Here is a 12,159-nt window from a genome sequence, read left to right as displayed (position 1 = left end):
AGTGCAGGAAAGTAAACCCTGAAGTCCTAATTTCCAGTCTCTTTGCTAACACTTACCGAACCTGATTTGCCTTTCCCCAGATTCCATAGCCTTGCACCCCTATTCTCCCCAGCCAGTTCTAATTTCAGGAGCAGCCAGATTGAAAATGGCATAATAAAGTAGCACATTTGTCTTTCTATAAGGATGGGACCCCCTCAATCCAGTGTGGTGGTGGGGTGTGTTGGTGATTAGTTGGGTTTTGTTATTATTGCTTTTCTTTTTCTTTAAACAGGGACAGAGGTAGTTGTCAAGAATAAGGGACAAAGGTTCAATTGGGTTGAGTCGCAGGTCCCAGCAGACAAACTCCCAGCCCAGGTCTCAGGCTATGGAAGACCCCTCACCACTATCCCAGACTATCAACTTATTTGCCCCAGCTACTGAGCCTCCTAGTACTTCCCACTCTGAGGTGAGATAAACGCTGAATACAAGAGGAATCCAGCCACCCAAAATGTGCTTAGGGGGAGAAAGTCTCCCACATCCCGTTGTCTAGGTCCCTCCACTGCCCCCCACCCCTGGAGCTGTGGCCTCAACCCCTGTGGCAGCCTCCGCCACAGAAAGTCAACTTAGGCTTTTTTTCTTTTTTTTTAACCGGGCTCTTCTTGGCTGTAATTGGATTCAGGCTGAAACAACCACGTCCGCACCGGGAAAGGAGGGCATTGGGGGCGGGGGCGGAGGAGAGGCTGTGGGAGAAGGGAGGGACCAGAGGAGAGAGCGACAGAGGGCTCGCGATCCAGTTCGCCGACTAAGCAGAAGAAAGATCAAAAAACGGAGAAGAGGGGACGAGCAAATAGGCTCTTTCAAGAACAATCGCCTCATCTCCAAGTGGACAGCGCTCTAGGAATTCAAATTCAGTGCCTCCCGAAGACAAAGGCGCCCGAGGGAGTGGCGGCGCGACCCCAGGGCTTGGGCCCCGCGGCGGAGTCCGCACAGCCCGGCCGGCCGGACGGTCGCGGACCATGTCTCCCGCCCCACTGCCCACCAGCAGTCTGCTACTCCCCCTGCTCGCGCTCGCCACCGCGCTCTCCTCCCTCAGCTCGGCCCAAAGCAGCTTCAGCCCCGAAGTAAGTGAGTTCCTCCGGCCCGGCCCGGAGTCGTGCAGCCACGGAGGCGAGCCCGGGGGTCTCCAAGGGGACAGCCCCATTCGGAGGAGAGGCGGGCTCTCGGGGTCTCGGCTGCTCCGGCCTGCAGGATCCCCTCCTTTTTCTCTCCTTCCTCATCTCCAAACTTCCAAGTCGATCCAACTTTTGCCTCCTCCAACCTCCCCGCCCCCCCTCCGCCGCCTTTTTTCCCACTCTTTTCCTCGGGAGAACTTTACGGCCAGGCCCACTCCCCACCCTCCCCAATTCCCCCGGGCTGTGAGCTCAGCTCTGGAACCAGTTGGGAGCCTGATAAATATTTGGACTCCGCTCAGACCCCGCGCTGTCTTGGTTTCTTGTCATGTGTGAGAGTTTGTTGTTTCTTCAACTTTCCAGCTCTCCCGCGCTCGCCGGCGCCCGGGCGGACGGGGAGGGCTCCGGGGGACCGCACTGCGGCCGCGGCCCCCCACGCTGCGGCCGCTGCCGGCTTCCCCGCCTGCGGGGCCCTCCACCCATGCATCCGCGCCCAGGTCGGGTCGCGGGTGGACAGCGGATTGGCCCCGGCTCCCACCCACCCCCGCCTCCCTGATAGGACCCTTCTGGGTCCCGGCCCAGAGCCCTGGCGTCGAGGGTCGCGGCGCTGGCGCCCTGGCCGCCTTTCTGTACACACAAAGCTCTCGTTGTTAGCGGGGGCTCGGCCGGGCCGCCGCCTCCTCCCCCGCCCCCTCCCCGGTCGGCGCCTTTACGCCCTTTTTGTTGTTTTTGTTAATTGCTTTTCTGTGTTAATTGCAGGGAGGTTTGGGGCGTCGCACCGGGGAATGTGGAGAGGGCCTGGGCCCAGGCGCCCGCGCGGGTCTCGACTGAGTGCGGCGCCCCCCCACCCTTCCCCCGACGCTGGCCCACCCGGCCGGGAGGAAGTCGCGTGGGAGTTGTCTGAGGAGGTTTTCCCTGTCTCTCTCTTTCTCTCTCTCTCTCTTTTATTTTGGGGTGAAGGTGGGAGACGGATTTGATCAGCTTCTTATTTTGGGACATCCCAACCCACTCAGTTCTGCGAGGGCCTGGGTGCCTGGGTGCGGTCAGGAGGGGCTGGGAAGGGCACGAAGGGGGAGGGGATCTGGACTCGGCTTCCTCCGACCTCATCGGGGCCCTGGTCCCACCCCTACAGGAAACCTATCCAGAAAGAACACATTCTCTATGTCCTGAAGGGATCTGAGACTGAAATGAAAAGTGTGGCCCTAGGAATGGGGGTGACCAGGAAGTGTGGAAATCTGCTAATCCTGGCACTGGCCGGGAGGAGGAGGCATCCTCTTTTCAGGCCTGGAGTCTTCATCTGAGGCCTGAAAGGAGAGCTCCCAACAAAAGGAGCCTGGGAGCCTGAGGGGCTGCCCACTGCCAACATCGCCTGTCCTGCCTTCCTCCTTCCCCTGTCCCACTAGGCCCCCTAAGGGAGGGGCAGCAGCCCTGGCTCTGCTTTAAGTGGGTCATGGGCAGCCCCAGTGCCAGAACCACCATTTGTTTCTGGGCCCTGGAGGGGTGGGAAGCAGAGGGAGGGAGGAGTTGGCCCAGAGGCTCCCATCCAGGCCAGTTGGAGAGCCAGAGATCCGCCCCGTACCCCAGGACTCCTAGGCCAAAGGTGGGACTGGTTCCCTTGACTTTCTACTGGGAGAATACCTTTCAGGACAAAGTTTTGTGACCCAACATAGTTAGTTGCTCCCTCTCCAGGCCAATCGAGGGAAAGCTGGGGCGGCCCAGGCCTCGGGCAGCTGGGTTCCTCTCACCAGGCCTCCATAGTCCTACATGAGCTCCAGGACAGCCCTCTCTTTCCCTTGGCCTGTCTGGCACTCAGCCCTTCCCCCACCCAGCCGCAGACACAAGAGTCCTCTCTTCTGTGGTTCCAACTTCATAGTCTTTGTGGTTCTGCTTTGCTCAGAGTCTGCCCCAGTGAGGGAAGAAAGCCTAGGTCTGAAAGGAGGACAGGGACAGGGGCACCTCCTTTCCAGGCCTTGTGACTCTTTTGACTCCAGGAAAGTCCCTTTTCTTTTACTAAGTCTCTACTTTTAACTATTGGATGTGGGGGTGGAGGTTGTAGGTGTGAATATCTAGACATGCCTACCTCCTGAAAGACTCATCAGGGAGAGGGATTTATCCCAGAACCCCTGGCTGTGGATTCTCCCCACCTCTCTGCTACCCTCCCTTCTGTCATCTTACCCGAGGAGAATTCCCATCGGTTTTGTTCCCTGAAGGTTGAGGAGGCCTGACCTCAGCCCTCCTAACTTCCAGCTCCACAGTAGGCCTCTCTCATCCTTCCTCAATGCTGAACCCCTACCAGAGTTCATAAGCCTGGGGTTTATCTACCCTACAGGTGAGGCTGGGGGCAAAGGGAGTTTCCTGCATATTTGGGCACGGGCACTAGCGGTGGCATCAGTCAGTGCAGGTCAGGGCAAGCATACAGCTGCTGGAGAGAGCAGCCCAGGCCTGGAGCGCCCTGCTCTCCTTCCCTTTAGTAGAGCAGAGGTTAAACTTCACTCCCTCCTCTACCCCTAAGGAGGAGCTCTCAGAGCCGGGTGATGCTAGGGCTGCTTTGGCCAGGCTTGCTGGCTGGGGAAAAGGCTGGGTTGTTTACATCTAGGGCCCTAATTCCATCAGCCTTGGGGGATCACGTCCCAGAACCATGTTGCAATTCTTGCCCCTGCAGGCTCAGGTCCCCAGTCAGCTGCTCCTGAATCACCCCCAGCCCCTGTGCAGGAGCAGTGTTCCACCAGGGCCTGGGCCTAGAGGTGAAGGGCCACATGGAGATCCACCCAAATAACCTGGGCTGGAGGGTGCAGCACCTAACAATAGCCGCCTCAACGCCTCCGCACCCCAAGTTCCCATCCCAGGCAACTTGCAGCCCTTCTTTGGGCTACTTCGAAGGCAAGGCTGGAGTAGGGACCAGCTGTTTGGGTAATATCTCCCCTTAGGAGAATCCAAGCATTTTCATATCCCATATGTAACTTGGCTCATTTTACTTTGCAGGCTTTAGGAAAGTACTCCATTGTTCTTACAATAAAGGCTGACTTTTTCCTCAACAAGATTTTGCAGTGTGTGTACCTTTCAATCAAATACTAAAAACTTTACTTTAAGGCAATATGCCAGCCTTTATATTATGAACAATTCACAACGTACCTGAAATAAAATACAATCACCAAGTCTCCACCCCCAACTCCCATCTCCCACTTCCTCTACTGAGAATCTTAAATGGGCATTTAGGTCCCAAGCCCTAGGTCAGATGCTGCTTGGATGGGGACAGTGGCAGGATCCTGTCTCTGGCTGCATCACACTTCTCAACACCTGCAGAGGGTCCAGCTTCAGCCCTAGCTCAGCAGCCAGCCTCAGCCCTAGCTCCTTTTCTGCCCTCCTTTCTAAAAAGATCTGAGCTGTGAGGGTCTTAGAGGCATGTCATCCCTTTCCCATGAGGGCCTCATGCTAAGCCCAAGACTGGGGCCCTTCAGCCCCTCCCCCCCTCCACCCATCATGGCACAACCCATTCTTACTTAGGGGGGACATGCTGTACTTACAAGAACACTGACACAGAGTGGGGAAGTGCTAGAAGGAATCTTGGTTCTGAGAAGACATCCGAGAATTCAGATAAAGCACCAGGGCTCCCATCCTCAAGACAGCTACAGCCAAAGTCCAGAGCTAGGGCTCTCCACCCCTCTTTGAGCCCACAGCTCCATGAGGACAAGCCATACTGGTGCCTGGGCCAGAGTTCAGGTCCAGCCTGGGAGTTCCTCCAGACCCACTGCCAGAGCCAGGCTGGGAGCTCATTGCCCTTTCCTCACCAAGCCTAGAATGCATGCCAGGTACCACAAGGAGGCAGAAGCTCCCCTTGGGCCAAGTGGGGGTGCTCTAAGCCACATTCCTTTCCCTACAGGCCTGGCTGCAGCAGTATGGCTACCTGCCGCCTGGGGACTTGCGTACCCACACACAGCGCTCGCCCCAGTCACTGTCAGCTGCCATCGCTGCCATGCAGAGGTTCTATGGCCTGCGAGTGACAGGCAAGGCTGATGCAGACACCATGAAGTAAGTGCTAGATCCTGGCAGGAATTTTGCCCAGCACCCACTGACATAACACTAAGCACCAGAGAAGTTGCTACCTGAATGCCTAAGTCTTGCCCGCATACTTCACCCCCACATGCTGATCCTGACTGTCTCCTGTCACCCTGACCTTCCCCACACTGACCCTGGGGCCAGACATTCCCCCAGTTCTCTGAAGACCTTTCTCTGTCATACACTATACTGATCCCAGTCCTCACACCCCAACCTACCCCAGGGCCATGAGGCGCCCCCGCTGTGGTGTTCCAGACAAGTTTGGGGCGGAGATCAAGGCCAACGTTCGAAGGAAGCGCTATGCCATTCAGGGCCTCAAATGGCAACATAACGAGATTACTTTCTGGTGAGTCCAACAGGCAAGTGGCCTTTCTGATACCAAGTTACTTTTCCCTATTAGTTGTGCTTACAGAGACTCAGAGGCCTCCTGGTACTCACCTCTTCCTGGGATGCGTCCTTGGGAGTGGGGAGGAAAATGGCTGTAATTTCGAAAGAGGTACAGCCTGTGGGGGTACAACCCAGGGCCGGAAAGCCAAGCCAAAGCCTGAGGGACCCCTGAGCCCTCAGTACTTGGGGCAGAGGCATCCATCGTGAAGCAGCAGGAAGCGCTGGGTCAGGCAAAGATGGCTGGGCAGTTCAGTCAGACCTGGGAGAACGCAGGGAAAGAGAATTTAGCCCCTTGTAATTCTAACATACTCTCATCCTGTCTCCACATGGCTGGACCTCAGCATCCAGAATTACACCCCCAAGGTAGGCGAGTATGCCACATTTGAGGCCATCCGCAAGGCATTCCGCGTGTGGGAGAGTGCCACACCACTGCATTTCCGAGAAGTACCCTATGCCTACATCCGTGAGGGCCATGAGAAGCAGGCTGACATCATGATCTTCTTTGCTGAGGGCTTCCATGGAGACAGCACGCCCTTTGATGGCGAGGGTGGCTTCCTCGCACATGCCTATTTCCCAGGTCCCAATATCGGAGGGGACACCCACTTTGACTCTGCTGAGCCCTGGACTGTCCAAAATGAGGATCTGAATGGTGAGTCAGGTAGCCCTGGGACTCTTATTCCGGGAGAGTCAGCAATCATTTGTACAGAGTTGTTCTGCTTCCTCCCAAAACCTCACCCCCCCAAAAAAAATCTCAGGGCTACGAGGGGCCGCAAAGGTCTCTGGGTATGACTTCCAACAAAGGCAAGAATCCAGTTTTGAGCTACTTATAAGTGGTTCCTTCTTTTGCTCAATAACTGACTTCTCAAAGACTTCATAGCATCCACATCACCAGCTTTTCCAGACAAATGTTATGTCTAGCTCCTGGGAGAAACAGGCTCAGGAAGGACCTCAGCTTCCCTTGACACAAGTCTCCTGGGATTGGGATCCAGCGCCAAAGCACTCTCTCACCTCCTCCTAGAAGAGCTGGGTGGCTTTGTAGCTTTTTTAGTGGAAAACATGGCAGGAAGGTTTAGGTGTGAAACTGAAGCCTCTGATGGGGAAGCTGGGAGCCTAAGGGAAAGGACTCAGGCTGCCATCATAATCCTCTCTATCCCTCCAGGGAATGACATCTTTCTGGTGGCGGTGCACGAGCTGGGCCATGCTCTAGGCCTCGAGCATTCCAATGATCCCTCGGCCATTATGGCGCCCTTTTACCAGTGGATGGACACGGAGAACTTTGTGCTGCCCGATGATGACCGCCGGGGCATCCAGCAACTTTATGGTGAGTAATCTGTGCCCACCTGCTCCTTTCTCTCTGCTCCTTGTCTACTCTTCTTGTCTGGCTTGCTCATTTCTTCCCCTCCCCCATGACCTACAGTCGCCCCTCAGCCCCCCTCCTGACCCTGCCTTCATCCACTCCCACTTTTGAGTCCACCCTTTCTGTCCTTTCTCAGCTGATTGCTTCAGCCTGCCTCAGCTATCCATCCACACCTTTCCAAGGGTATGGTCTGCCCATATGTCTGTCCTTTCCTCTCCCTCTGCCACCAAGTCTAAAGCGCCCCTGTGTTCTCTGCCCCAGGGAGTGAGTCAGGGTCCCCCACCAAGATGCCACCTCAACCCAGGACCACCTCCAGGCCTTCTGTCCCTGATAAGCCCAAAAACCCCACCTATGGGCCCAACATCTGTGACGGGAACTTTGACACGGTGGCTGTGCTTCGAGGGGAGATGTTTGTCTTCAAGGTGAGAGGAAGAAGTGGGCTGGTTTGGGGCCAGAAGGGCTCTGGGACTGGGAGTCGGGGTGGAAACAGCAGCAGGAGGACTAAAAACTAAAACAGGCAGTGGGGGAGCTTTGGGGACCGAGCCAGAGGACTGAGCGACGAGACATACCGTACTCTCCCCGCCTCGACTGCCTCCCAGGAGCGCTGGTTCTGGCGTGTGAGGAATAACCAAGTGATGGATGGATACCCAATGCCCATCGGCCAATTCTGGCGGGGCCTGCCCGCGTTCATCAACACTGCCTATGAGAGGAAGGATGGCAAGTTTGTCTTCTTCAAAGGTAACCAGGCATTCTTTCTTAGTCTTTGGGTGTGGGGAGGGTCTCCCTGGAGGAGCAGATTCCACTTGACTCTTCCAGAGACCCTAGAACCCAAGTGGGACCCAGATCCTGCCCTTCTCTGTCCTCCCCAGGAGACAAGCACTGGGTGTTTGATGAAGCTTCCCTAGAGCCTGGCTACCCCAAGCACATTAAGGAGCTGGGCCGAGGTCTGCCGACTGACAAGATTGATGCTGCTCTCTTCTGGATGCCCAATGGAAAGACCTACTTCTTCCGGGGAAACAAGTAAGACCTCAACCCCTTGGCCCCAGACCTCCCTCTTCAGGCACCACCACCAGATTCCCACAATTCTGGACAAAGACCCACTTTACCCCTGGGATGTTTTCCTGGAGAAGGAGCTGGCTGAGCCTTTGCTGTTGCCTAGCAACGGGCAGCCTCCATTGGGTGCTGAGTGAGTAGGATGTGACCGGGTCACCATTTCAGACCTGGTCATTTGACGCCTCCTGCCCCCAGCACTGTGTGTCCGCCCCAGCAGCTTGGCACTGTCATTAAGGGCTGCTGGTGGCTCCTTGCAGCCTGGGCCCTCCCTCCCACCCCCACCTTCCGCCACTTTCAGCTGCAGGCCCTCATTACTCAAAACCCTTGTCCCCCACCCTGTCCACAGCCACCCTTAGCTCACTGGCTAATTCAGTCCCAAGTCCTGTCACTAGCTAAGGACATGCCCAGTGTCCAGCCACTTCCCTTCCTCTCCTCACCAGGTACTACCGTTTCAACGAGGAACTCAGGGTAGTGGACAACGATTACCCCAAAAACATCAAGGTCTGGGAAGGAATCCCTGAGTCTCCCAGAGGGTCATTCATGGGCAGCGATGAAGGTGAGAGGGGCAAGGGAGGTGTCTGAGGGGGGATGGGAACAGGGAGTTAAGAGAGAAGAGGAGGAAAGATGGAGAGTATCATGAGCAAATAATGACCATGCTACTAGCAGTGGAGCCCTTGCCATGTGCCAGGCACTGGGCTAAGTGCTTTCCATGTGTTCGACCCCTTAGTCCCCACCCATCCTCCAACCTGCTACTAGAATTACCGCATTTACAGTGAGGAAACTGCTGCTCAGAAAGGTTAAGAGATGAAGTAAACTGGCCCACACACTGACTGATTTTCTTTCTGCTCTTCTCTCTGGGTCTCCTCCTGGATGCTGCCCTACCTCTGTCTTCTTTGCCACCTTCTCGCTGATCCCTTTAGTCTTCACGTACTTCTACAAGGGGAACAAATACTGGAAATTCAACAACCAGAAGCTGAAGGTAGAGCCAGGCTACCCCAAGTCAGCCCTGCGGGACTGGATGGGCTGCCCGTCAGGGGGCCGGCCAGACGAGGGGACTGAGGAGGAGACGGAGGTGATCATCATTGAGGTGGATGACGAGGGCAGCGGGGCAGTGAGTGCGGCCGCTGTGGTCCTGCCTGTGCTGCTGCTGCTCCTGGTGCTGGCAGTGGGCCTCGCGGTCTTCTTCTTCAGACGCCATGGGACCCCCAAGCGACTGCTCTATTGCCAGCGGTCCCTGCTGGACAAGGTCTGACCCCCACCGCCGCCCGCCCACTCCTACCACGTGGACTTTGCCTCTGAAGGCCAGTGGCAGCAGATGGTGGTGGGTGGGCTGCTCCCACCCGTCCTGAGCCCCCTCCTCAACCCCGCCTCCCTTCTCTGTCCCATGACTGGCCCCTCCCCCCCTCAACCCTGGCATTGCTTCTTTCCTAGATGGGTCCCCTGGGGGCTGAGCAGGGGCTACCCCTTCCAGTCCCTGCCCCTCAGGGGCCCCTGTAGCTTGGTGTGTGTCCAGCCCCATCTGAATGTCTTGGCTCTGCACTTGAAGGCAGGACCCTCAGACCTCGCTGGTAAAGGTCACATGGGGTCATCTGCTATTTTTCCATTCCCTGACATACTTTTAACCTCTGAACTCTGACCTCAGGAGGCTCTGGGCACTCCAGCCCCCACAAGCCCCCAGGTGTACCCAATGGGAAGCCTCCCGCCACTCTTTCTGGCTAAAAGGAATTTAAGCTTGTGGGGGGAGACCCTGCGCGAGTGTGAGGGGGTGGGGGCTGTATAACCACCCTAGGACCTTGGGAGGAAAACTCAGAGAGGGTCAGTCCTCGTCACAAAGATCTGCCTCTGCCCCACCTGCCCCCAAGAACTTCCTGGAAGGAGCCTGAGCCATGAAGGAGTAGACTGAGGCCGCAGACAGCCCTTGACAGCCCTACCTTCCCAAATGTTAGCCTTGGGCGGGGATGTCAAGATTGGAAGAGCAGAGATCGGGGGTGCAGCTACCAACGACGTGGGATGGGGCCATGGGGAGCGATTCCATCCAGCCCTGGGGGTGAGCCTGAAGGCCACAGAGAAAGAATCTTGCTCCAAAGCAGGCAGCTGGGGTTGAGCAGTTGGAGGGTGGGACCAAAAGGAGGTGTAGCAGGCATGGACAGCTGGGGGCCAAGTAGGCCAGGCCAGCAGGGATGCCACAAGGTGGGCTGTGGTACCCAGGGGAGGGCACGTTTTATTGGCACTCTCAGGAAGGGCCTGAGAAAGGCACACCGGCTCCTCTTTGCGTCTTCCGTCTGACCAGACAGCATGGAGGGGAAGGGTGAGGAGCCCAGAGAAAGGAGCAGAGATGGCACATTCTGGGACTGGCCACTGGCTCTTAATGAGAGTAGCCACCTAGTTCGGGAGCTGAGGCTCCCAGCGGCCAGTAGTGCTGAGTCAGCCTGCCTCAGCCAGCCTCATGAGGGGGCAGGCACCTGGGTGTTTCTCAGTCAGGTTTGCCCTTCACTTCCTGATGCCCCTGCCCCTCGGCCCATCCGGCCCATCCTAGCGGTGTCCTGACCCCTCACCACCAACCAGCCCACCCATTTAAAGTCTCCTTCGGCCACCTAAGGTGGTCATGGTACCGGGGACTTGGAAGAGTGAGAGACCCTGCAGGGGGAATGAGAGGAGAGGGATGTCAGGAGTGGAGGGGTTTGGGGGGGTGGGAGAAAATGGGGTGAACGGTGCTGGCAGTTCGGCTAAATTTGTCTTGTTTGGGTTTTTTGTTTTGTTTAATGTATATTTTTATTATAATTATTATATATGAATTCCCTTCAAATCGTTCCTTTTTGTTAACAAGGGGCATGGGGAGGGTTGGGGGTGGGGGGCAGAGGCATCCGACCCCAGGAACCTGCAGGGCGGGCTGGGTCAGTGCCCTCTAAGGACATTTTTGACCTTGTTCAACCTTTCCACAAAGAATAAATGGTGTTTCACATTCTTTGTGTGGCTGCAGTTCTCTCATGGGGCTACAAGGGGAATAGAAAGGGGGAGAGTGCACATGAGCAGTGCTTTTTCCACGAGGTGGGGTTTGGGTATTTTTCATAAAGGAATATGTTTATTCTTGATGGATGAAGGGATTTGGGGGCCTGAGTTGGGGAGAAGAGCATACTTTATGGGGGCAGGAGAGTGGTCCAGAGCCCAGCTGCTCTCTCCCAACCTGGCTAAGAGGCTACCTTTGAGACCCAGGGCCGCAAAAGGCAAGAGGAAGTGGACAAGCTGAGGCCGCTTGGAAAATCTTCCTAAACTATATTACCCTGTCCCGTGATCTGGCCACAGATCCTCAGTTTCCTCAAGTCTCTGCCCGCTGCTGTGGGATTCCCAGGATCATATTCAGCCCCAGGCTCAGTGGCAGGCCCTCCACCTCAGCCCTCGGGATCTAAGCCTCTTCCAGGCCTGGGGCTCCACTGCTGGGGCAGAGGGAACGGAAAAAAGGTTGCCCCATGGACAATTAGGAACAGCCTCCCTCAGCTTATTTGGGGTCTCTGGATCTGACCCCCATTGTCCAGGAGAGGCAGGATGGTCAGGTTGGAAGGGCAGAATAGCAAGGCTTTGTTTCCTCTTTCCTTAGAAACTGCTGCCCCAGACAGGGTTCCCAGGCTGTGGACCCACCCTTCCTCCCAAACCAGAGGAATCGCTCAGTTGCTGAGTCAGCTCAGCTGGAGGGGAGCAGCCCTCTTTCTCCCTCCCCGCCTTCCTTTGCTGCCTCAGCCTAGCCCACCCCGGGCTTCAGCCCAGGCCTCCTCCACAGCCTGCCTCCAAGAGCCCCAGCCCCACCTAGGCCAGTCCTTCTATCCAGCTGCTATTCAGGGCTGTTTGGTGTGATTGCTTTGGCAGAAGGGGTACCTACCTTCCTGCCAGCCAGAAATGCTGACCCTACCCCCGGCCTCCTGGGCCTCTCCTGCCAACAGCTGTTTGGCATGGCCTGTGTGCCTCAGTGGAGTTGAGACACCACCTCCCTGCCACCCTCACCAGAGGGGATGGGGACCCTGAGAAGCCCACACTGGAAAGGAGTGGGCTTCAGGAGTGTCTGGAGGTGATGGGGCGCGGGCATGTGGCATGTTGTTCAAAGATGAGCTCATGGCCCCTTTGTGTTTTTGTGGCCCACATCTGGAGGCAATTACAGATGTTATC

At 56.5% G+C, this 12,159-nt stretch overlaps 2 protein-coding genes across 5 annotated transcripts in view; one reads left to right on the top strand and one right to left on the bottom strand.

The window, feature by feature from the left end:
• SLC7A7 (solute carrier family 7 member 7) overlaps positions 1-12,159 on the bottom strand; it is a 64,110-nt gene that overhangs the window by 40,990 nt on the left and 10,961 nt on the right. For 2 of the 4 annotated variants that reach the window (XM_081050227.1, XM_081050231.1), the window contains exons 3-4: positions 7,518-7,648; positions 5,643-5,850 (exon numbers count right to left, since the gene is read on the bottom strand). In XM_081050227.1, coding sequence (XP_080906353.1) covers positions 5,643-5,793 — 151 coding nt within the window. In that variant the 5' untranslated portion in view covers positions 5,794-5,850; positions 7,518-7,648. Of the gene's footprint in view, positions 1-5,642; positions 5,851-7,517; positions 8,261-12,159 lie in introns of those variants that run through there. The other 2 variants (XM_081050229.1, XM_081050228.1) reach the window with 2 other exon arrangements.
• MMP14 (matrix metallopeptidase 14) lies at positions 724-10,968 on the top strand. Its single transcript, XM_081050226.1, has 10 exons — positions 724-1,100; positions 5,029-5,177; positions 5,428-5,550; positions 5,933-6,240; positions 6,751-6,912; positions 7,210-7,370; positions 7,548-7,686; positions 7,818-7,968; positions 8,442-8,557; positions 8,922-10,968. The coding sequence occupies exons 1-10, from the start codon at positions 996-998 to the stop codon at positions 9,251-9,253; spliced, it is 1,746 nt and encodes a 581-aa protein (XP_080906352.1). The 5' UTR covers positions 724-995; the 3' UTR covers positions 9,254-10,968.

Source organism: Rhinolophus hipposideros (genome assembly GCF_964194185.1).
Source record: "Rhinolophus hipposideros genome assembly, chromosome: 5".
Taxonomy (NCBI): Eukaryota; Metazoa; Chordata; class Mammalia; order Chiroptera; family Rhinolophidae; genus Rhinolophus; species Rhinolophus hipposideros.
Note: the sequence above shows the minus strand (reverse complement) of the source record. Positions and strands in the feature narration are given on the sequence as shown.